The 26,158-nt window shown below is 40.8% G+C and overlaps 1 protein-coding gene across 3 annotated transcripts in view; it reads left to right on the forward strand.

The window, feature by feature from the left end:
• Positions 1-11,840: 11,840 nt before the first annotated feature.
• The window catches only part of PATJ (PATJ crumbs cell polarity complex component), a gene marked incomplete at both ends in the record, with an annotated part of 372,146 nt that continues 357,828 nt past the window's right edge, over positions 11,841-26,158 (forward strand). For all 3 annotated transcript variants that reach the window (XM_080692386.1, XM_080692387.1, XM_080692385.1), the window contains 4 exons: positions 11,841-11,862; positions 12,069-12,235; positions 14,882-15,076; positions 19,038-19,177. In XM_080692386.1, the coding sequence (XP_080548512.1) occupies positions 11,841-11,862; positions 12,069-12,235; positions 14,882-15,076; positions 19,038-19,177 (524 nt within the window). The remainder of the gene's footprint in view (positions 11,863-12,068; positions 12,236-14,881; positions 15,077-19,037; positions 19,178-26,158) is intronic.

A 26,158-nucleotide genomic window follows, 5' to 3' on the forward strand; every position in this document is an offset into this window, starting at 1 on the left:
CTAAGAGATGACTATTATTATACAACAAAACCTCATCTAAAACAACTTATTAGCTTCCTTGAAGCCTCAAAATATCTATGATTGAAAAGGGATGCTAATAATGATAGCTATCATTTGTTGAATGCGTATTGTGTGCTAGATTGAATGCCCTACGGTGTCTTTTTTTTTCTTTGTGGCGCTGAAGATGGAACCCGGGGCATTCGACCTCTGAGCTACAGCCCCTGCCCAATTTTTTATTCTTTATTTTGAAACCGGGTCTAACTGAGTTGCAGTGGGCCCCACTAAGTAGGTGAGGCTGTCTGGAACCGCGATCCTCTGGTCTCAGCCTCCTGGCTGCTGGGATTACAAGCGTGCGCCACCACGCCCGGCTTATTTTATTTTGAGAGGGTATCTTCTGTACTGCCCAGGCTGGCCTTGAGCTCCTGAGCACAGGTGATCCTCCTGCCTCAGCCTCTTGAGTGTTGCAGGTGTAGTTTCAGGTGTAGTAAGCTGAGGCCACAGTTGTTGTAAGCTGGGTGAGCCTGGCTAGGTTAACTCCTTTTTACAAAGATAATAGGCTATAGAAACTCACATGATTTAAGAATTGGTTATCACATATTTGGTTCTGATCCTATTTTTGTGTTACCAGTAGGAAGCAGTCTAAAAATACTAATCAGCAGGAGACTGGGTATATATTCTGTGGTGGAATGTTATTTGTCATAATAACTAAGGAGAAACTTCAATAATTATTATGAATAAATCTTTTTGTGTGTGTGTCATACTGGGGAAGGAACCCAGGGGCATTCTACCTCTGAGCTACACCCCCAGTCCTATTTTTTTATTCTTCATTTTGAAACAGAGTCTCAACGAGTTGCAAAGGGCCTCACTAAGTAGCTGAGGCTGTCCTCAAACCGGGATCCTCCTGTCTCAGCCTCCCAAATGCTGGGATTACAAGTGTGCGCCACCACGCCCGGCCTATGAATAAATCTTAAAGATATAAAATGGAGCTTAAAAAGCGAATTGTTGAAGAATAAAATACAGTGTGCTATTTATATAAAGGTTAAAATCTACCAAACAATACTATTGTAAGTTTAGATAGTGTATAGTTTAGAATTTCAAATTTGAGCATTCTTTTTTTTTTTTTTTTTTTTTTTTTGCGAGTCTGGGGATTGAACCCAGGGTCATTCTACCTCCAAGCTACATTTTTTATTTATTTATTTTGAAACAGGGTCTCACTGAGTTGCAGAGGGCCTCATTAAGTAGCTGAGGCTGTCAGCAAACCACGATCCTCCTGTCTCAGCCTCCCAAATGCTGGGATTATAAGCATGGGCCACCATGCCCAGCTAAATTTTAGCATTCTTTAAATTAGTATTTTTTATTTTATTATTATTATTTTTTTACTACTAAAGTTTGAACCCAGAGGTATTCTGACTCTGAGCTACACCCCCAGTCCTATTTTATTTTATTTTGAAACAGTCTTGATAAATTCTTGAGGGCCTTGCTAAATTGCGGAGACTGGCCTTAAGCCTTCACTCACTGAGTTGCAGAGGGCCTCACTAAGTAGCTGAGGCTGTCCACGAACCCCGATCCTCCGGTCTCAGCCTCCCAAATGCTGGGATTACAAGCGTGCGCCACCACGCCCGACTTCCAAGTTTCTAATGAAGATCCTGGACAATGTGTTAGGAGAAAGTCAATATTGACGATCAGAATAACAAATGTTCCTTCTATTTAAAATTTAAAATATTTTGCTCTCAGGTGGGTGTGGCAGTACACACCATATTTGGGAGGTTGAGACTGGAAGAACATCGGTTTGAGGCCAGCCTCAGCAACTTAAGTGACTCCCTGTTTCAAACTAAAATAGGACTGGGGATATGTTTGGAGGTAGGATGCTCATGGATTCAGCCCCCAGTATTGCACATGTGCTTACATATGTGTGTGCGCGTGCGCGCGCGCACACACACACACACACACACACACACACACACACCTGCTTTCATCTTTTTTTTTTTTTTTTTTTTGGTGGTACTGGGGATGGAACCCTTCTGCCTCCGGGCTACATTCCCAGACCTATTTTATATTTTTTATTTGGAAACAGAGTCTCTTAAGCCAGCAAGGTTGGTTTCGAACCTGCGCGATCCTCCTGTCTCTGTCTACCTGTTTCTTTTTTAAAGTAGTTGCCTGCTAAAAAGGTCATTAACATTTGATACCCTCCTCTCCTGGAAGCTGACTTTTAGCGGTATTTATGCTTCTTTCCTCTGTATTCTTTTTTTTTTTTTTCTTTTTTGTGGTACTGAAGATGAAACCCCAGGGCATTCTACCCCCTAGCCACACCCCCAGCACTATTTTTTTCTTCTTCTTTATTTTGAAGCAGGGTCTTACTGAATGGCAAAGGGCTTCACTAAGTAGCTGAGGCTGTCTGCGATCTGCAATCCTCCTGTCTCAGCCTCCCGAATGCTGGGATTACAAGCGTGGCCGCCACGCCCGGCTCTCTGTATTCTTTCATAGCATTCCCCCCTTTTATTTTTTAGTTGTAAGATTTCTGCATTTACAAAATGGAAATGGTAACACATTTAAGAAGATAGATGAGATATGTTATATAGGCTGTCCTTGCATTGTGCATTGTAGGCATAAGGAAATAGTTGATTTAATGACAAGTGAAATTTTCTTTTTGAGGGGGGAAGGCCAGGAGGAAAAAGGCTTGGAGGAGGGAAGGAGGAAGGATGTCCAAAATCTGGAGTGACATATTTCTCATTTTGCTAGGATTGTTTTGAATAGTAGAAGCACATCAAAACTGATATGACCATAATTTCTGGAGAGAACTTAGGGCACACAGTCTACAGCATGCAGGGAATTGAACAGAATTTTCACATGAGAACTAATTATTGGTGCAGAGCTTGAGTGCCCGGATCTTTTTTTTTAGTGGGGGACCAGCAGTATGAGCAGAGATCTGCAAGTGTGAAAATAGCTCAGATTTTTTGTTTGTGGGAAAAAACTCACCAACAGGAATACAGAAGCATACCATAAAGCAACTTAACTTTGTACATGTAAAATTGACTAAGTTATAGGGAGAGTATTGATGTGAATTGCTTGACTTTGAATGGCTCATTGAGGAAATGAGTATTTAGCCAACTAAATTATTCTAAAGAACTAAGGAACTTCTGATTTTGAGTTAATATGGTATCGTCAACTTGGATTTCAACATTTTCTGAATGTTCAGTTTCAGGTGAACTTAAACATTGTATATGGCTTAAATATTTAAACCCAAAATTCAGGGTCACTCTAGAACTTATGTTTTCAGATTGGGATATAGTTTTTTTTTTTTTTTTTCCCCTGTACTAGGGATGGAACCAAGGGGCATTCTACCTCCAAGCTACACCTTCAGCCCTATTTTTTTATTCCTTATTTTGAAACAGGGTCTCACTGAATTGCAAAGGGCCTCACTAAGTAGTAACTGATGACTGAGGGTATCTGCGAACCACGATTCTCCTGCTCAGCTTCCCAAATGCTGAGATTATAAGCATTCACCACCATGCCCGGCTGGGATATAGTGTTTTGACAGTGGCCAAAAAAGTAGTTTACACACACACACACACACACACACACACACACACACTTACTTGCGATACTAGGGATGGAACCCAGGGGCATTCTACCTCTGAACTCCACCCCCCGTCCTATCTTTATTTTTGAAACAGGGTTTCACTGAGTTGCAAAGGGCCTCAGTAAGTAGTTGAGGCTGTCCGCGAACCATGATCCTCTTGTCTCAGCCTCCAGAACGCTGGGATTATAAGCATGTGCCACCACGCCCAGCTGCATCTATAATTTTTTATCTAAGGGGTTTAGAAAGGCCTTGATCATTTTGTAGGAAGCCAAGGCTAGAACACCCAAGTCTGTCTTTACAGGGCAGCAGGTGTACTCCAAGTCTTGGTGGGGAACCACCATTGTTCTTTGTCTACAGATTTTGTTTTTCATATAATTAGTACCCCATAAATGCTGAGCTTTGAAGACACAGGAGCGACAGGCAAATCCAGAGCTTTACACTCCAAAGGCAGTGTTAGAAACTCAAACCTGGTCATAAACTTCAATTTTGGAATAACTTCTAAAATCATGACTTTACGTTTAATAGCTCATTGATTCTCCACACTGCTAGCTTCATTGGGCCGTGGAAATTCCCATTCAGGAGTTGTGTGAAGTCTGAATGATCTGCCTAATATCTGTGTGCAATTAGTGGATAAATACCGCTACTTTCCTGAGGAGGTAGCCAGTGATCTTTTTTGCCTCAATTTTCAAGATAGACATTTTAAATGTATTGTTTTCTCAGTGGGGAGTTACATTCTTGTGAACCACTGGGAGTGAGGAAAGTGTTTCTTGGGATCTTTAATTTGCCTGAATTCTTGATCCGAGGAGGTTAATAAATCTTTTCAGTAAGTTCCTTTCAACCAGAAATTTAAATTAAATTAAATTTCTGTCTCTGCGTCAGCTCTTTTTCAAATATTTCATTAATTGGTGTTTACTAAGAACATGGATTTTTAAGAAGCCATAGTATTATAATAATTTCCTTCAATCAAATCCTACAGTGAACCAGCTATGAAAAATTCATGGCCTAAATTCTCTTGATCAATGATGGGAGTCAAAGCTGCTGAGCATAGTAAACGTCTTGCTCTTCTGAGGCTGTTATGACTGTGGGAACCGTGGCACACTGCAGCATTTTAGTGTCTAACTGTGACTAATTGTAGGGAGCTTACAAGTTTGGCTCAGCTTTACCATGTTCAAACAAACTTGAAATTCCCTTCCGTAAGCCTTGTTAGCTTCATACTAAGACATCAAATTTGTTTGGCTGAAGACTTTCTATGACCATACCACGAGTGGGAGACAGATTCCATTTACTCGAGTGCCACTTGCTGGGTGGTCAGCTGTAGAGTTACTCTTCCACTCTTAGAACTTTAGTGTCCTTCCCTAGTTGTTTTCTAAAACCATCAATTTGAAGCAAAATTTGGGTCCTGTTTGGTGGACATAGTGTAGCCTTATTAAATGTGAGTCAGAGAGTTGGATGGCAGCCACTTTTTACCTTATCCCTGAGGGATGCTCTCTTGCCATGGATTTTCAGAATCTGCAGGACTATCCATTGGGAGGAGGATGATTAAAATTTTACTTTTTCGGGGGGGGGGCACCAAATGCTAAGTGCATGTATGTCACTGTCAACATGATTTACATTATGTGAGACTAATGCACAGATAAAAGCATATTAAAAAATTGAAAGGATAAAAAAATTATACTTTTACATTTTTTACCTTCGGGCTACACTCCCAGACCTATTTTTTATGTTTTTATCTTGAAACAGGGTCTCTTAAACCAGCGTGGCTGGCTTCAAACCTGCGCGATCCTCCTGTCTCCGCCTCCCAAGCGCAGGGATTACAAGTGTGTGCCACCACGCCCAGCTTACATATCTTTTTTTTTAAAGAATGTGACATGGTAGTATAGTAGTATATGTAAAGTATAAATTGAAGTCCATGGTGTGTGTGTGTGTGTGTGTGTGTGTGTGTGTCTGTCTGTCTGTCTGTCTGTCTATGTGTATTTGTGCTATAAATCAAAACCAGGACTTTGCACATGCTAATCAAGGACCCTACAAGTGAGCTACAACCCCAGCCCAATGTGTGTGTGTGTGTGTGTGTGTGTGTGTGTGTGTGTGTGTGTTTCTTTGGACTGAAGCCAGGGTCATTCTACCTCTGAGCTATACCCCTAGCTCTTTTAAATTATGTTTTGAAACAGAATTTCATTAAGTTCTGAGTGCCCTTGAAACTGCGATCCTCTAGTCTCACCTTCCCAAGTATTGGGATTCTACGTGTGGGCCACTGTACCTGACCCAACATACTGTGTTTTCTTTTGATACTGGGATTTGAACCCAGGATCTTTCTACCTCCAAGTCACATATCCAGCCCTTCTTATTATTTTCTTTGAAACAAGCTCTCACTAAGTTGTCGAGGGTCTCACTAAATTGCTGAGGCTGGCCTTAAACCTATAGTCCTCCTGTCTAAGCTTCCCAAGTACTGGGATGATTACAGGTATACGTGTCTGGTCCCACTGTTATCTTTTGTGTGTGTGTGTGTGGTGCTAGGGATTGAAGCAGGGACATTGTACATGCAAACCACAACCAAGCCCTATTTTATTTTTTATTTTGAAACAAAGTCTCACTTAAGTCGCTCACAGCATAGCTAGGTTGGTGAGGCTGCCCTTGAACCTGCAGTTCTCCTGTTTCAGCCTTTTAGGTACAGAGATTGCAAGCATATGCCACCACACCCAGCCCCAACTTTGTTTTTTTTTTCAGGTACTGGAGATAGAACCCAGGGGCATTCTACCTCCGAGCTACACCCCCTGCCCTATTTTTTATTCTTTATTTTTGAAACAGGGTCTCACTAAGTTGCGAAGGCTTCCGTAAGTAGCTGAGGCTGTCCGCAAACCACGATCCTCCTGTCTCAGCCTCCAGAATACTGGGATTACAAGCCTGTACCACTACACCCGGCTTTTTTGTTTTGTTTTGTTTTTTATTTGGAAATAGGGTCTAAGTTGCTGAGCCTGGCCTAAAGCCTGTGATCTTCTTGTCTCCTTTAATTACACTAGTAGAAATGTCTGTGAATATCTCCCATTTTCCAGCCAATGATGCCCTGAAAATCTATAACTCTCAGATTATTTATAGTTAAGGCTTGATATGCCCTGTCATTTTTAGAATAAGGGGCTTCAAGATCTATTTGGAGGCTCAAGTGTGTTAGGAAGTCTCTTACCTTGGAGTGGGCCGCACACTGGCTACTGCTTCCTCCAGTATACTCAGACCTGCCTTGTTATTTTAATGACTAGGTGCACTTGATAGTTTATTTTTCCAGGAGTTTTGCTATTAAAAATAATGCCGTAAGCTAGATGTGCTGGCACATGCTTGTAATTCCAATATATGGGAGGCTGAGCAGGAGAATTGTAGGTTTGCAATTTGTGATAGTTGGAAGGGATGCAAAGTGAGGTCCTGAGCACATTGGAAGCGTCTCTTAGGTGCCCTGCTCAGCGTTTCCTTGGAGAGTTCCCATTGAATTCAGTGAACATTTGGATGGACTACTTAGACCTTTTATTAATGCTGATGATGCCCTTTACTGGTTTCTAATATGCTTTCTTGCCTAATGAGTTTTGGGTTAGAAGATAAAGATATCATTCAGCCACTTGTTATCCAAGTTGATGTAAGGCATTTTTGATTATATAGTACTCATATTTCTTTGATAGTTCATTACAATAGTGTATCTCTAGCAAAAATGATCACCATAAAAGTGTCATTTTGGTCATAGCAAAGTGTATTGGAAGTCTATTGAGCTTTGATTATGTTATATTTAGGCTAATTTGAGCAAATGGCTGGAATTAAAAGACATACATGAAGTGCCATTTTAGAAGATTTCTTCTGGAGATCCAGATGACACATAAGAGTCTGGGATCATTTGTGTAGCTTGGAGATTTTTTTTTGTAATCTCATATAATTTGGATTTCTTATACTTTATTATTACTATTATTATTGTTGTTGTTATTATTATTATGGTACTCAGGATGGAACCCAAGTCCTTCTATCTCTGACTCCCAGGCCTATTTTATATTTTATTTAGAAACAGGGTCTAAGTTGCTGATAGCCTCACTAAGTAGTTGAGGCTTTGAACCTGTGCAATCCTGTCTCAGCCTCCCGAGTACTGGGATTACAAATGTGCGTCGCTGCTGCTGCTGCTACTGCTTATTATTATTATCATTATTATTATTATTATATTATTAATTAATTTTCCAGTACTTGGGTTTTAACCCAGGACTTCACACATAATAGGCAAGCAGGCTACCACTGAGCTACATCCCCAGCCCCTTTTGAGATTTGATTTTAAGACAAGTTATTAACTTTGTTGCCCAGGCTGGCCTCGATCTTGCAATCCTTTTGCCTCTGCCTTCTGTGTAGCTAGCATTACAAGAAGACGGTGCTGCCCTGGCATAAAATTTTGATTTCTTAATTTGGATGTTATTTTCCAGTGCAGGATACTTTTGTTATGGGGAGACCACCAGAGATGACCACGTAGACTTAGTTTAAGCCAAATAGAAAGCCTTTATTAGCTGGCTGGCAACTACACTGCAGGGTGTTTAGTCCTGAGTGCAGCCCAGAGCCCTTTCTCAGGGCTTCTTTTATGCATAAAAATCACAAGCTCTGGAGGAAAGAGTTTAGGTTCTTACAGATATAGGCAGTTCCCAACAGCATTTTTCATTGAGTGTCCAAGTCAGGCAGAAAGTACAGAAACCAGGAACAACCTTGTTCAGGAGCTCAACAACCCATGTCCATCCTTTCTGTTGTCTACCTTTTGATTGTTTTAAGGATAGAACGTTCCTAACACCCTTTGTTTCTCTACAGGTGCAAGCTAAGCAGGAGGTACAGAAGCCAAACAGACGGTTATGTGTGGCTAGCAAGGTACCTGGTAAGGAACATTAGTTTTTAGGCTGATGAACATTAGTCCCTTGGGGTCACCTAGGGTAACATCATGGTGTTACTGAAGCTAAGGCCTAGCTCACTTTATCACACTTTTTGAAAATCTACTTGATTAATTTGAAATTCACATATACTATTTATTTATCCATTTAAAATGTATAGTTCAAGCTAGGTGTGGTGGCACATGCTTGTAATTCCTGCCCTTGGGAGGCTGAGACAGGAGGATCACACAGATTTGAAGCCAGCCTCAGCTACTTAGTGAGGCTCTCAGCAACTTAGTGAGACCCCGTTTCCAAAAAATATTAAAAAAAAAATAGGTCTGGGAGAGTATAGCCTAGAGGTAGAACGCCCCTGGTAACACACACACACACACACACACACACACACACACACACACACACACAAAAAAAAAAAAAAAAAAAAAAACAAAACCAAAAAACAACCCATGAAATGTATAGTTCAATGAATTTTGAAAAATGTATACATCTATGTAAAGAGTGCCTCATTCAAATCACACTTTTCTTCAACATTTCTAAAACTCCCTTGAACCTCTTCTCAGTATAAGGGAGGAAAAACATCTTTCCTTTCTGCCCTTCTAAGTTCTCAGGTATAATAATAGTTAAAATATATATATATATAACAATAAGGTGAGAATGATGATGTACAACTGTAGTCCCAGTACTGAGGAGGCTGAGTAGGAGGATCACTTGAGCCAGGAATTTGAAAGAAGCCGGGGCAACAAAGACCCTGTCTCAAAAAAAAAAAAAAAAAAATTCTAGAAAAGCACAGACGTTTATTTAATTTTATGTGATTTGGGAGTCTCCATACAAAAATAAAAACCAGAAGAAGCAGTTAAACCTGAGCATTTGAATGTTAGGTTTGCTGCGGAGTGGAGAGTTGTAGAACTTGATAGGGCGACTTGGTGTGAGCTGAGAGTATCAGTGGTGGCGGAGGGGAGACGCAGCGAGGCCTGCTTGCTCCGATTCCCCTTGGTGTCCCTCAGCCTTTGGCAATGGAGATGCTCCTTCTCTATGGACATAGGGGCACCTCTCAGGTCAGGAGCTTCTGACCTGCTTTAGGGAGGCCCTTCCTGCCCCCGCTGTTTTCAGATTCCTTCAGCGCAAGGTGTATTTTGGGGTATCATGTTCTGAACCCCATTACCAGCCAACACTCTTTCCGCTAGTTCTAGGGGAACGAACCTGTACTTATAGGTTACTTTTGTGAGTTATTGAGTTACTGGAGTTTATATGAATCAGATCATACAATTTTTGTTTTGTGTCTGTGTGTGTGGGGGGGAGTGTTACTGAGAATTGAACCCAGAGGCATTCTACCTTGAGCCGCCACCCCAATTTTTTATTCTTTAATTTTTTTTTTTTTTTGTGGTACTGGGGTTCCTGGAAACCCTCTACCTCTGGGCTACACTCCCAGACCTATTTTATATTTTTTATTTGGAAACAGGGTCTCTTAAGCCAGAGCGTCTGGCTTCGAGCCTGTGTGATCCTCCTGCCTCCACCTCCTAAGCGCAGGGATTACAAGCGTGCGCCACCATGCCCGGCTTATTCTTTAATTTGAAACAGGGTCTTACTAAGTTGCAGAAAGCCTGACTAAGTAGCTGAGACTGTCCTCAAACCCGGATCCTCCTTTCTTAGCCTCCGAAGTACTGGGATTACAAGCATGTGCTACCATGCCAAGCTCAGTTTGTGTTTTTTTTTTAGGTCAATTTTTTTTTTTTTTTTTTTTATCTCAGCATACGTTTTTTTGGTGCTAGGAGTTCATCCTGGGCCTTCGTGGATGCTAAGCACATGCTCTACCACTAAGTTACACCCTGAACCTCTGTGATACTATTTTTATTTTTTTGTCCTGGAGATGGAACCCAGGGTCCTCTACCTCTGGGATATACCCCTGACCTTTTTAATATTTTATTTTGAAGCAGAGTCTCACTAAGTTGCTGAGAACCAGCCGGGCGTGGTGGCGCACGCTTGTAATCCCAGCATTCAGGAGGCTGAAACTGGAGGATCACGGTTCGCAGACAGCCTTAGCTACTTAGTGAGGCCCTCTGCAACTTAGGCCCTGTTTCAAAATAAAGAATAAAAAATAGGGCAGGGGATGTGGCTCGGAGGTAAAATGCCCCGGGGTTCCATCCCCAGACCAGAAAAAAAAAAAAAATGAAAAGTTGCTGAGAACCTCACTAAATAGCTGAAGCTGGCTTCGAACCTGTGTGATCCTCCTGTCTCAGCCTTCCAAGCACTGGGATTACAAGTGTGTGTCACCTCACCTGGCTATGATACCATTTTTGAGAGTCATTTTTACTGTGTGCATTAGTAATTTTTCTTTTTATTTCTGAATATTTATATACCATTATTTACTCATCTGTTATTAGATTACTTGGGTATTCTGGTTTAAGGCATTTATAAATAAAAATGCTATGAACTTTGTACATTTTGTGGACATGTTTTCATTTCCTCTTGGGTAAATATTTATAATATTTATGAATGGAAGTGCTAGAAGTGCTGGGTTACATATTTAGTATGTTTTTAAGTCTATAAAAAACTACTCTTGTGCCAGGTGTGGTGGCACACACTTGTAGTCCCAGCATTCGGGAGGTAGAGACTGGAGGATCGTGTGCGGACAAGCCTTAGCTACTTAGGCCCTTTGCAACTCAGACCCTGTTTCAAAGATAAGAAGGTTAAAAAAAAAAATAGAGCTAGGGGTATAGCAAGGAGGTAGAATGCCCCTGGGTTCCATCCCTGGTATCACAAAATAAATAAATAAAATAAATAAGGCAAAAAAAAATTATTTTTTCCATAAATTTATTTAAAAAAAGAAAGTACCAAATAATTTTTCAAAGTTAGTGTGCCATTTTACATTTCTAATAGCAAAGTATTATATTACGTATATATTAGTTGCTTTATAGCCGTGTCAACATTTAGTATTATCTTTCTTTTTTTTTTTAATTTTAGCCATTTGAGAGGGCATGTGGTAGTATCTCACTGAGGTTTTTATTTGAATTTCACTGAGTAAGTGTGTGTGTGGTACTGGGGTTTAAACCCAGGGGCATTTTACATCTGAGCTACATCCCCAGCTCTGTTTTATTTTTTTATTTTTTGAAAGAAGGTTTTGCTAGGTTGATGAGCCTCTCACTACTTGCCAGCTGAGGCTGCACTTGAACCTGAGGTCCTCCTGTCTCAGCCTCCCAAGTAATAGGATTACAAGTGTGTACCACCACGCCCACATGCGGGGTGTTTTGATGAAGAATGTTCTTGAAGTTTTCTTGAATTTTTCTATAGGACTGTAGACATATTTATACTAATGGAAATTCACCTTTCAATTTTCTTTAGGGTTCTTGAAAAGTGATTAAAGAGAATAAACCAAAATGCCTGAAAATCCTGCCACAGGTATACTAGATATGTAGTTTTCTCATTAAATTGATTAATAATTCAAAAGTACTAATTGGATGATGTGTGCATATATGTCTCCACAAGTCTTTTATCCCATTAAGATGTATGACTACAGCGCACCAATAAAAAGATTAAAAAATAATTCAAAAGTGGAACGTGCAATGGGCTCAACTTGTACCCTGGTTATCGTTCTTCAAACCCAGATAAAATGCAGGTCCTGCAGGTCCTTGATCGACTGAGGATGAAGTTGCAGGACAAGGGTGACACCTCGCAGAACGAGAAGCTGTGTATGTTTTATGAGACACTGAGGAGCCCTCTCTTCAACCAGATACTCACGCTTCAGCAATCCATCAAGCAACTGAAAGGGCAAGTAAGTTACACTTAGGGCTTCACATTGATGTTTGAAAACCAGCAAAGAAGGGTGATAGGCAAGGACAGATTGTTGTAAGGGCTCTCTTATTTCAGCCAAGACTGTTTTGAGACCTGCAACCTGTGGGTAGCATTGGCGTGGATGGTTTTAAAATGTTGATGAGCCGGGCTTGGTGGCACACGCTTGTAATCCCTGTGCTTGGGAGGCAGAGACAGGAGGATCGCACAGGTTCGAAGCCAGCCACGCTGGCTTAAGAGACCCTATTTCCAAATAAAAATATAAAATAGGTCTGGGAGTGTAGCCTAGAAGTAGAAAGGTTTCCAGGAACCCCAATGCCACCAAAAAAAAAATGTTGATGATGTTTTATTTTGAGATTTAAATATGTTTTTTGTACTTAAATATGTAATTATAACCAGGCATGAAGGTTCATGCCTGTATTCCCAGTAATTGGGAGACTAAGACAGGAGGATCACAGGTTTGAAGCCAGCCTCAGCAATATAGCAAGAAGCTCAGCAACCTCTTGAGATGCTGATTCAAAATAAAAATGGCTAGGTGTATAGCTTGGAGGTAGAATGCTTCTGGGTTCAATTCCTAGTACTACACACACACACACACACACACACACAATAATAACTAAAAGTAAATATGTAAATGTAAAAATCTTTGAAAATTGTCAACATTTTATTCAAATGTTTTTTTATATTAAAGAGTTTTTGTGGGGGGTACTCGGTATTGAACCTAAGGCCTGGTACATACTCAGCATGTATTTTACCACTGAAATGTGTACCCCAAGCCTCTTGAGATTTCTTTTTTTTATATATTGGAGATTGAACCCAGAGACATTCTACCTCCAGGTGACACCCCCAGCCTGATTTTTTACTCTTATTTGGAAACAGGATCTCACTTGGTTGTTGAGAGCCTCACACACTTGCTAAGATTGGCTTTGAACCTTCATGCCCAGCATTGACATTTCCACGGATATTCTACACCTGAGCTAGAATGCCCCAGCCTTATTTTTTATTCTTTATTTTGAAACAGGGTCTTACTGAGTTGCAAAAGGCCTCACTAAGTATTAGTTGAGGCTGTCCTCTAACCGAGATCCTCCTGTCTTAGTCTCCCAAATGCTGGGATTACAAGTGTGCACCACCACGCACAGCTTGACATCTATTCTTCTTTCTTTCTTTCTTTCTTTCTTTCTTTCTTTCTTTCTTTCTTTCTTTCTTTCTTTCTTTCTTTCTTGTTTGTTTGTTTGCAGGTCTGGGGATGAAACCCAGAGGCATTTGACCTCTGAGCTACACCCCCTGCCCAGTTTTTTATTCTTTATTTTGAAATAGGGTTTCAGTGAGTTGCAGAGGGCCTCACTTAGTAGCCGAGGCTGTCCACGAACCGTGATCCTCTGGTCTCAGCCTCCCATATGCTGGGATTACAAGTGTATGCCACCATGCCTGGCTTGACATTTATTCTTAATGTTACCTTTATTCCACTGTGTTATCAGAATCCTGTTCTTTGACTTGGGTGTGGTGGTGCACACCTATAATCCCAGTACTTGAGAGGCTGAGACAGGAGGATTGCAGGTTTGAGGACAGCTTCAGCAAGTAATGAGACTAGACTCTCATCAAACTAGCAAGGTCCCGTTTGTTTCTTTTCTTCTCTTCTCTTTTCTTTTCCTTTCTTTTCTTTTTTTGTGATACTGGGGATTGAACCCAGAGGCATTCTACTTCTGAGCTACACACCCCAAGACCTATTTTTTATTTTTTTTTTTTATTTTTTTTTTAAGGGCCTCACTAAGTAGTTGAGGCTGGTTGCGAACCTGCGATCCTCCTGTCTCAGTTTCCCAAGTACTGGGATGACAAGTGTGCACCACCATACCCAGCTCGGCAAGAGCCTGTTTCAAAATAAAAATAAAATATGGCTGAGAGTATAGCTTGGAGATAAAATGCCCCTGGCTTTAATTCCCAGTAACCAACACACACACACACACACACACACACACACACACACACACTCACTCACTCACTCTCTCTTTCCTGTTGCTTGTAATTATATCACTAATTATATGACTTTTTTTCTATTAACATTTAAGTAGTTCTTTGACTCACTTGCTGTTAATTTTACTTTCCTCCTGTATGCCTTGGTTTTCACTTTCACAAAATGCATAATATCTCATAGGGCTGTTGTAAGCAACAGATGAGATAATGTATGCAAGGTGCTTGGCACAGTACTTGGCACAGTGCTTGGCTCTTAGTGAGCATTCAGTAAGGACTCTTGTGTTGTTCTATAGTACCCTTGGATCTTTTGTGGCCCCCACATAGAAGTGTTCAGGTAAATGCCAAAGGGCTGAGTTTCTCACACACTTGCCTGGATGTATCTGTGTATATGAAGTATAAAGAGATTCTAAGTGTACATATTAAACTCGGGATAGTCTATAGAAGACAGGAAATGAGAAAAAATTGTAAACCATTGAATATTTTGCTTAATATTAAATTTAAAAATTCTGGCCTGATGAAGGCACAGATGCATGTATTTGTACTTTATTTCCTTCACATGTACATACTTAACATTTAATGGGCAAAATAGAATATGTAATAGGTAGAAATAATTTATTATCTGGAGGTTTCTGTTGATTCTCTTTTTCCTCTCCAACAGCTCAGCCATATACCCTCAGATTGTTCAGCCAACTTCGATTTTTCTAGGAAAGGATTGTTGGTGTTCACGGATGGTTCCATTACATCTGGGAACACCGACAGGCCCTGTAATAATTCAACTGTATCTGGATTGTTTCCGTGGACCCCAAAATTGGGAAATGAAGACTTTCACTCAAGCATTCAACAATTGGCTCAGGTAGTTATATCTTCTCTTGAGAATATTAAGCTGTATTTTTCCTGTTTCAGGTCAATAAACCCATACGCACTCTTTTTGCCTTAAAATATTTTGTGTTTTTGTAGTTTTCAAAGGAATTGTAGCCATTTTCTAATCTCTGTTAGAAATTTATTGTATATGCCGGGCGTGGTGGCGCACGCTTGTAATCCCCGCGCTTGGGAGGCAGAGACAGGAGGATCGCGCTGGTTTGGAGCCAGCCTCGCTGGTTTAAGAGACCCTGTTTCCACATAAAGTTAAAAACTAGGTCTGGGAGTGTAGCCCGTGGGAGTGTAGCCCGGAGGTAGAAGGGCTTCCAGGAACCCCAGTACCACCAAAAAAAAAAAAAAAAAAGAAATTTTTTGTATTAAAGTTAGGTTACAATGTCTATATGTAAGGCAAAGAGTTTTTAGGAAAAGACATCAGTTGAACATATCTGTATTGTAAGGAAAGAAATGGAGATTTTTACTGGTTTTGATCATAGGATGAAAAGTAATATTTGCCAGAAGTGGCAAACAGAATTAGCGGGAGTTAAAACTAATATAATTTAGCCGAACGTGGTGGTACATGCTTGTAATCCCAGCATTTGGGAGGCTGAGACAGGAGTATCATGGTTCAAGGACAGCCTCAGCTATTACTTAGTGAAGCCCTTTGCAACTCAGTGAGACACTCTTTCAATAAAACAAGTAGGGCTGGGGGTGTAGCTTGGAGATAGAATGCCCCTTGGTTCCATCCCTACCTAATACCGCAAAATGAACAAACAAAAACTAATATAATTTGAAAAATCTAGGGAAACATTTTAGCCCCTAATACAATTAAAATTAAATAATAGCTTAATTTTCAGTAGTTTGTTTATTTTACTATACCATCTAATAAATGCCTCTATTTATTTTTGTGGTACTAGGGATTGAACACAGAGGCATTTTATTTCTAAGTTACATCCCAGCTCGGTTTTATTTTTATTTTGAAACAGGATCTCACTAGGTTGATGAAAATCTCACTACTTGCTGAGGCTGTCCTTGAATCTGCGATCCTCCTGTTTCAGCCACCCAAGTACAGGGATTATAAGTGTGTACCACCATGCCCAGCTATGAATGCTTTTAAAAATAAAACATGAAGCTGGCAAGTAGTGCGTGCCTGTAATCCCAGTACTTGGGAGTCTGAGACCGCAAGATTTCATTTTCAAGACTAATCTCAGCAATTTCATAAGACCCTGCTTCAAAACGAAAAAAAAAAAAAAAGGGCTGGGGGTATGTAGTTTGAGAATGAATGCTCACTGGTTTCAATCCCCAATGACATAAACACAAATAAATAAATGAATAAATAATAAACAGAGGCACTTATTAGCCAGGCATGGTGGCACGGTGGCTCATCCCTGTAATCCTAGTTCTTGGGAGATTGACACAGAAGGATTGCAGGTTCATGGCCAGCCTCAGCAACCTAGTGAGGTCCTCCATAATTTACTAAGACCCTGTTTCAGCTGGGCATTGTGGTGCATGCCTGTAATCCCAGTACTTGGGAGGCTGAGGTAGGAGGATTGCAGGTTCAAAGATAGCCTCAGCAACCAGGTTGAGACTCTCATCAACCTAGTGAAACTCTGTTTGAAAATTAAAAAAAAAAAAATAGTGCTGGGAATATAGCTCACAGGCAGAATGCCTCTGGGTTCAATCCCCAGTGCCAAAAAAAAGGACCCTGTTTCGAAATAAAATAAAGAGGACTGGGGGTGTAGCTCAGTGGCAGAGCTCCCCTGGACTTAACCAATACTACCACAAACAAACAGAATAAGGAGTTTGAAAGTTAAAGAGAATCTGTTTAAGGTATGATAGTTTAATGTCTAGACTTAATACTTGGTGTTTGTTTTGTGGTACTAGGGGTGGAATCTAGGGACCTTCTACCTTGGGGCTTTCTCTAGCCCTATTTTATTTTTTATTTAGAAACGGGGTCTTTGCTCAGTGTGGTGGCGCACGTCTGTCATCCTAGCACTTGGGAGGCTGAGACAGGAGGATCGAAGCCAGCGGAGACCTTCAGCAACTTAGACCCTTAAAAAAAAAAAAAAAAAAAGAAACGGGGTCTCACTAAGTTGCTGAGAGCCTCGCCAAGTTGCTGAGTCTGACTTAGAACCTATGATCCTCCTGTCTTAGCCTCTCAAGTACTGGGATTCTAGGCATGTTCCACCATGCTTGGCTCTAGCTTTTTTTTTTTTTTTTTTTTTTTGTTGTTTGTGGCACTGGGGATGAAACCCAGGGACTTTCTACCTCTGAGCTACATCCCTAACCCTATTTTTTATCCTTTATTTTGAAACAGGGTCTCACTGAGTTGCAGAGAGCCTCACTAAATAGCTCAGGCTGGCTGTGAACCGTGATCCTCCCATCTCAGCTTCCTGAATGCTAGGATTACAAGTGTGAGCCACCCCACGCCCGGCTCTAATTCTGTTTTTTACTTTATAGTTCTGTCTTTTTCGTGTGATGCTCTTGTTAGTTGACTACATTTATGAAGTTCTCATAAATGCAATTCTGAACTAAAGAAAGAAAATACCTGTCAGCCAGGTGTGGTGTCCGCATACCTTTAATTCCAGTACTTAGGAAGCTGAAACATGAGGATTATGGGTTCAAGGTCAGCTCAGCAATTAGTAAGACACTTATCAACTTAGTGAGACTGTTTCAAAAAAAAAAAAAATAGGGCTGGAGGTGTAGCCCAGAGCTAGAATCCCCCTGGGTTTAATCCCCAGTACTACCACCACCACCACCACCACTACAATAACAGCAATAAGAAAAACCCTACCTGTCACAGGTAGAACCCATTTAAAGAAGTTTATTAAAAAGATAGAAAAACAGAAGACAGTTAAAGCCCCATGCCATTCAGAAATGGCACAGGAGGTGGGGGATTCAAGCGAATTCAAGCTTACGCTATTTAATGGTGATTGTTCCCCTCCCTTGGAGATTCTGCCATAGCTAGTCCGTGGCAGGGGGTTCTCCACACTTCCAGAGAGCCCGTTGGTGCTGGCAATTCAGTCATCCACCAGGATCTGGTTTTGGGGAGGGTTACTGACCTTCAAGATGCAGTGGCTTTGGAGCCACCATTGGCTGGAGTCACCTTTGGTTGGACAGATAGCTCTGCGTGGGCACCAAAAATGTTACGGTTTGAGATGATACGGTTTTGGGGAAACTGTCCCCAGGGACCCCTGTTAGGGTCCCGGACACAATTTCCCTCAAACCACAGCAAAACAGAAAAACAGAAAAACTGTGGGTTCTTGCCCTGAGCTAAGGGTAAATACACATTAGCTCAGACTCTTGCTGAAGATTTAAAGAAGTTTATTAAAAAGATAGAAATACAGAAGATAGTTACAGCCCCATGCCATTCGGGCATGGAGGGGGTGGTTTGAATGAATTGACCCCAGAATCCATTCATTTGAATGGTGGCCTTTCCATGGTCTTTAGAATTGACCCAATAAATGTAATATTAATTCTTCACTTTAGAATTAATAATAGAACCCTTAAAAAGTGCAAGTGTTTCTGACTAGGCTGAACACTAGTGTATTTGGATGCATCTAATATACTTTCCTCATCTTAAAAATGCATTTGCATCAAGAGAATTTAGGGAAATTCAATATAAAAAGCAATTTAGAATTTACTATTAGGGTATTTTTCTCAAGAGTTTTCATCCAGCTTGGGATTCATCTCATAATGTGAATGAAGTGTGAAAATACCTCTTTGATCCCCTGGGGTTGTAGAGCATGCACACTCCCTCTATGTTCTACTGAAAATAATCAAGTTAGAGGATTTCCAGAAATAACGTATTACTGAAATGCTCTGTTTATTTTGAGTTTATTTGGTTTTATAGAGATGACTTAAGCCATTTTATTGTGCTAAGCAATTTCAGTTCTGTGGAAAGGGTTTTGTTGGTTAACTGTACATCACTGACTTTCTTTTTTATTCCTCTTCATTAGGGCCGGCAAATTGAATTTATAGATATAGAACGCCCTTCAACTGGAGGCCTTGGATTCAGTGTGGTGGCCCTCAAAAGTCAAAATCGAGGAGAAGTTGATATTTTTGTGAAAGAAGTACATCCGGGAAGCGTAGCTGACAGGTGCGGCTGTTGCTCATCTTGCCCTCTGCTCGTTTTCTGACAATTCTGAAAAATTCTTATAAAGAGAGTAAGGAACTAGTAGTAAAAAATAATCACAGCAGCTAACACTTAGCTCTCCTATGCGTTGTCAGACTTTCCTGTGGGCATTCTTGCATCTCCTTGTGTGTATAGGTGTCGGTACTGCATTTTCTAGATGAGACAGCGGAGGTTTGGAGCTGTGTAGGGGTTTACCAGTGGTCACAGAGCTCTTCATGCTGGGACTGCTGTCCCAACTAAGACTGTCTAATGCAGAACAGCTAGCGCTCTCCCTCCACTCCTCTGATGCACTAGACCTTGATGGTTTAGCTGAGGTCTGATCAGTAGGATGGGAATGTTGAAATTCTCATTCTGCATACTATATTGCTCATTACTCTTATGTTTACAACAAGGTTTTTAGTGGTCATATCACACAGTGTATTATACTTATTGTTAAGAGGCCCCTTGGGCCTTTGTTATTCTGTATCTTTCCTTTTTCCTTTTTCCTTTTTTTTTTTTTTTTTTTGTGGTACTAGAGATGGAATCCAGGGCATTCTACTTCTGACTTACACCCCCAGCCCTATTTTTTATTCTTTATTTTGTAACAGGGTCTCACTGAGTTGTAAAGGGCCTCACTAAGTAGCTAAGGCTGTCCGTGAACGGTGAATGTGTGTGTGTGTGTGTGTGTGTGTGTGTGTGTGTGTGTGTGTGTTTGGTACCAGGGATTGAATTTGGGACATGTACTTCCAAGTTACACACACAGACCTATTTTACTTTTTTTTAAAAATTTTTTATTGGTGCACTGTATTCATACATCATGGTGGGATACAAAAAAACTTTTGTAGACATACATGCACACATCGCCCAGTCAGCCCCCACCCGATCCCCACCCCATTCCCTCCCCATCCCTCCTTCCCATGCTTGGCTTAGTGGTTGACATCTAGTATTATAGCAATTTATCCAATATTAACGATGATAATCTCACAAAACAGTTTCATTTGTCTGATACCAAGCTTTTGATAACTTAAAGATAACATTTCAATACTTCTTTTTGCTTTCTTTCTTACCAGATAATATTTTTTCTTTTTTTTAGGTGAAACTATCATATATTTATATATTTATTTTTCAGAAAAAAACTCTATCCTAATATGGAAAATGGACTCTAGATACTCAAAATGATCTCGAGAAAGAACAAAGCTAGAAGATATATATTTTCTGATTTCAAACCATATAAAGCTACAATAATTGAAACAGTGTAGTACTGTTCTCAAGGCAGATATATAAACCATTGGAGTTAAATAAAAGCCTAGAGCTAAATTCTTCCATATATTTTCAAGTTATTTTTGACAAGGTTTCCACGAACATTTGGTGGAGGAAATAATAAACTTTTAACTAAATATTGTTGAAAAATAATAATTATATAAAAAAGAATAAAATTGGACCCTTACCTAATCCCATATACAAATATTAACTCAAAATAGATAAAACACCTAAATATAAATCTTTTTTTTATTTTTTATTTTTATTTTTATTTTTTATTTTTATTTTTTTGCGGGTCTGGGGATGGAACCCAGGGGCATTTGACCTCCGGGCTACACCCCCTGCCCTATTTTTTATTCTTTATTTTGAAACCGGGTCTCACTGAGTTGCAGAGGGCCTCACTAAGTAGCTGAGGCTGTCCGCGAACCGCGATCCTCCAGGTCTCAGCCTCCCGAATGCTGGGATTACAAGCGTGTGCCACCACGCCCGGCTCCTAAATATAAATCTTAAGACTATAAACTTTTAGAAGAAAATCTGGGTCATAAAACCTCACAACATTGAAATTGGCAGTGATTTCTTGGATATGATTTCAATGGCACAGGCAACAGAAGAGTATACAAACTCCCTAAAAAATAAAAAAAAATATTGTATATCCATCAAAGCAAACAATACCATTTAGAGATAGGTAAAAGACTAACATAAATAATGAATCTCCACAGATAACCAATCTTAGTTGTCTGTTGGATGGAAAATCTTGTTTCTCTGGTTCTGGTGTGTGTTACCTATTTCTTCTTTGTAGTTAATCTCTTTGAGTATTTTCTCTAGCGCTGGTTTTGAAGACATAAATTCCTTCAGTTTCTGTTTGTCATGGAAGCTTCTTATTTTTCCATCTAATTTGATAGAAAGTCTTGCTGGGTAGGAAATTTTTGGCTGGAAGTTGTTTTCTTTCAGAGTTTGGAATATGTTACTCCAAGCCCTTCTGGCTCTCATGACTTGGTTTGGGAAGTCTGGAGTGATTTTAATTGGTTTGCCTCTGAATGTCACTTGGCCCTTTGTTTTTGTTGCCTTTAAGATTCTCTGCTTGGCTTCCACATTGGTCATTTTGACAATTATGTGGCGTGGGGATCCTCTTCTCTGATCCTGTCTAAAGGGAGTTCTATAAGTTTCCTGGACCTGTGTATCGACCTCTTGCTCTATGTTTGGAAAATTTTCTGCTATTACTTCCTTGAAGAAATTGTTGATCCCTTTGGTGTCACCTTCTTTTCCCTCCTCTATTCCAATTATTTTTAGTTTAGCTCTCTTAAAATGGACCCATATTTCTTCAATGTCAGATTCCTGCTGTCGGATATTTTTTCCTAGATTAGAAACTATGCGTTCCTTTTTGGATTGATCATCTTCTAAGCGCGAGATTCTATTCTCCATGTGGTCTAATTGGTTGTTTGTACTTTGAATTGAGGCCTTTACTTCATTAATTGCATCCTTTATCTCTTTTTGGCTCTCTCTGAATTCTTTTCGAAGCACCTCTATTATTTCTACAGTTATTTTCCTGATTTGATCTTCTAGAAATCTCTGAATTTCTGTTTTATCGGGTTCTGATGTTGTGGGGTTGTGGGCATTCATTGCTCCATTGTTATTCCTCTTTCCCATGATTTTGGAAGTTTGTGCCTTCTCTGGGTTCTTCCCTTGGGTCACTATGACTTCACTTAAGGTGCTCAGGATCTCGAGTCTGTGGTATCTCAGACCCCACTACTTCTTTACTGGGTTGTATCACAGAGTCCCAGACCCAGGGAGTCGATAGAGGCTGCTTTAGACTATGGGGGGGTGCCAGGTTGGGCTTTCTCCTATGGTGTGATATCTCTGCCACCGCCACTCACCCACTGGGTCAAGTCCCTGGGAGTGCTGTAATGGGATTTCTCCTCTGGGGCCCACAATTTGACTCACTGTTGTTGAGTACGCAGATGGAGCTGTAATGGACTCGGTGAATTCGCTACTGCTGCCACCGGTGGCAATATGGCGCCGCTGCCACGCCCTCGGCCATGAGGCTGGCGTATTTCTTCTCTGGTTTTGAGCTCTGCTCTGAGTCCCTCGGCTCGCTGCCCGCCGCTTCTCTCTGGAGCCTGGTGGGCTGTTGAGTGCATCAGTCTGTAGCCATAGCCGTCCGGTAAACTCGCTGCTGCCGCCGGCAGTAAGGCGTGAGGCCGGCGTATCTCCTCTGTGGCTCTGAGCTCCGTTCTGAGTCCCCCTCCTCTCTGGAGCCTGGTGATTTTTTTGTTTCTCTGGTGATGGTGTTTTCTGGCTATGAAAGGCGCTGATTTTGTGGTAATGGAGATTGGTTGTTAGCGGGGCTCTTAAGCCCCGCTTTTCTCGGTCGCCATCTTCCCCTTTTTATTTTGAAACAGGGTTTCAGTGAACTGCTGAGGGTCTCACTAAGTTGCTAAGGCTAGCCTTGAACCTGCTATTCTCCTTTCTCAGCACTACCATGCCTGGCTTTATTAATATATTTTTGAATTCATATTATCTGTTTATGAGGGATTACTTCTAGCTTCCCTAACTCAAATCACATATAATGACTTTGTACTTTCATTCTGCCTTTTTTTTTTTTTTTTTTTTTTGCGGGTCTGGGGATGGAACCCAGGGGCATTCAACCTCAGCTACACCCACTGCCCTATTTTTTATTCTTTATTTTGAAACAGGGTCTCACTAAGTTGCGGAGAGCCTCACTAAGTAGCTGAGGCTGTCCACAAACCGCGATCCTATGGTCTCAGCCTCCCAAATGCTGGGATTACAAGCATGTGCCACCACACCTGGATCTTATTCTGCCTTCTTAAGGCAGCATTTCTTCATGTATGTTCTGTGGAGTCATAGTGGTGGTCAGATATATTTGAGAAACTTTATCTTGTTCTTGGATATTGAATATACATAATTAGGGTAATCTTATAGTTTATTCTCCAAATTGGGATGGATTTAAGAGTAAGAGGTTTTGCTGTTAAAACAGAGATAGAAGCTATTCTTACAGTTGCCTTACATTAAGCCCATTTAACTTTAACTGGCCAACTTTTCAATTAAATTTTTTTTAATATTGGGATATAGCCAAGCATGATGGTGCATGCCTGTAATCTGAATATTTGGAAGGTTGATAAAGGAGAATTTCAGGTTTGAGGCCAATCACAGCAACTTAGGGGTCCTCAACAATTTAGTGAGACACTGCTTCAAAATGAAAAAATAAAAGAGGGATAGGTGTGTAGCTCTTGGAGGTAGAATGGCCTTGAGCTCAATCCCCAATATAAAATAATATATTGGTGGTACACACCTACAGTCTCAGTACTTGGGGGGCTGAGACAGAAGATTGCAGGTTTGAGGCTAACCTGGGCAATTTAGCAAGACCCTGTCTCAGAGTAAAAAGTAATCCAGGCATGGTGGTATACACCTATAATCCTAGTAATTGAGAGGCTTAGACAGGAGGATCACAGGTTTAAGGTCAGCCTTAGCCACCTAGTGAGGCCGTCTACAACTTAGATCCTGTTTAAAAAAAAAAAAAGTCTAGGGGTGTAGCTCAGAAGTAGAATGTCCCTGAGTTCAATCCCCAGTACTACTCCCCTCTCAACACACAAAGGTAAAAAATAGAAAGGGCTGACGGTAAGATGAGCATGGTGATGGATGCGCGTAATCCCAGCATTTAGGAGGCTAAGACTGGAGGATCGCGGTTCGAGGACAGCCTCAGCTACTTAGCGAGGCCCTTTGCAACTCAGTGAGACCCTGTTTCAAAATAAAGAATAAAAAACGGCAGAGGGTGTAGCTCAGAGGTTGAATACCCCGGGTTCCATCCCCAGACCCACACACACACACACACAAAAAGGGCTGACAGTTTAGCTTAGTGGTATAAGCCCTACATTCAGTTCCCAGTACCACACACATACACACATACAAGATACACATGTGTATATGTATATAATTCAAATAGCATGAACATCACTATTTTTTAGTGCACAATGCCATAGTTTTCAGTAGTTTCAATGAGAAGGCTCATGAAGAGCTAAGCACAGGGTTTGGTGTCCTAAACCTGCGATCCTCCTGTCTGCCCTTCTCAAGTTCTAGGCTTATAGGCATGTACCACCATGCCAGGCTTTCTTTGGCTCTCTCTCTCTCTATCGTCTGATAGCAATAGCTGATCATGTGAACTGAGAAATACCAGCATAAAGAGAGTTTTCAGAAATTAATCTTGTGGAATTTTGGATATTGGGTTTTAGGTATCAGGTATGGAGTCCACCTGGAGTGTTGGCATTAAGAATGGAAAGAAGGGGATGAATGGATACAAGAGAGACAAAAGAGAATAGGAAGAATTGTCCACTAGGAAAAGTTTCTTTCGGTGGTGGTAGGAAGAAAGTAAAGTCAAATACAGTAAACCAAGACAGAGTAAATCCTAGGCTGGGCTTAAGATGAACTCTCCTGTAATAAATTCAAGACTGCTTCAGTTAGACTCCTTACATAAGGTGCTGAACTTGTCGAGGCTTCAGTTTCTTGTATGTGAAATTTGTCTATTTTAAAAGGTGACGTGGGGATGACATGAGATAATGCATGTAAAGCACTCAAAATAGTCACCGATTCCTAAGTGCTCAGTCGGTGTTAACTATAGTGGTATTTTTTTTTTTTCTTTAAAGATTTGTTAATGTCTTTTTCTTTTTTTCCTGTGGTATAAGGATTGAAGTCAAGGGCATTCTACTTCCAGTTTATACCTCCAGCCCCCCCCCCCTTTTAAATTTTTTTGTGGTACTGAGGATGGAACCCAGGGGCATTCTACCTTCCTCTGAGCTATACTCCCAGCCTTATTTTTTACTCTTTATTTTGAAACAAGGTCTCAGTGAGTTGCAAAGGGCCTCACTAAGTAGCTGAGGCTGTCCAAGAACCTGCAATCTTTCTATCTCAACCTCCCAAATGCTGCGATTACAAGTGTGGGCCACCATGTCTGGCTCTTTTTGTTGTTTTGAAACAGAGTCTCACTAGCTTGTTGAAAATCTTGCTAAATTGTTAAGGTTGTTCTTAAACCTATGACTCTCCTGTTTCAGCCTCCCAAGTACTGGGATTGCAGGTGTATGCCACCATACCCAACTGAATTTCTTTTAAAAATTGTCAATTTTGCTCTGTTAGCATTTGGAAAATTGTTTGAGGAGAGGGAAAAGGGCTCAAAGAGGTTTGGAAGAAATCACTATGGATTTTCAGGTAGGGTTTGGATTCAGAAGTAAAGGACAAAGGAGATGGGTGAACCTGCTAGTGAGGAGATTCTTGATTATGTGAGAAAATTGTTACTCCAGTGTGGCAGGGTATTGGGAAGGGTTCAGAAGTCCTGAGTTTTTGTAGTGTTCATGCTTGTAATACCTTGGCAAGTGGGACCATATCAAGTGTATTTATTTATTTTTCTAGCCAGTTGACCTTTTTGTTTCTTTGGTGGTACTGGGGTTCCTGGAAACCCTTCTACCTCCGGGCTATACTCCCAGAGCTATTTTATATATTTTTTAAAATTTGGAAACAGGGTCTCTTAAGCCAGCAAGGCTAACTTCGAACTTGCTCGATCCTCCTGTCTCCACCTCCTAAGCACGGGGATTACAAGCGTGGGCCACCACGCCTGGCTAGCCAGTTGACGTGTGTGTGTGTGTGTGTGTGTGTGTGTGTGTGTGTGTGTGTGAGAGAGAGAGAGAGAGAGAGAGAGAG

This window comes from Muscardinus avellanarius (assembly GCF_963383645.1).
Source record: "Muscardinus avellanarius genome assembly, chromosome: 3".
Taxonomy (NCBI): Eukaryota; Metazoa; Chordata; class Mammalia; order Rodentia; family Gliridae; genus Muscardinus; species Muscardinus avellanarius.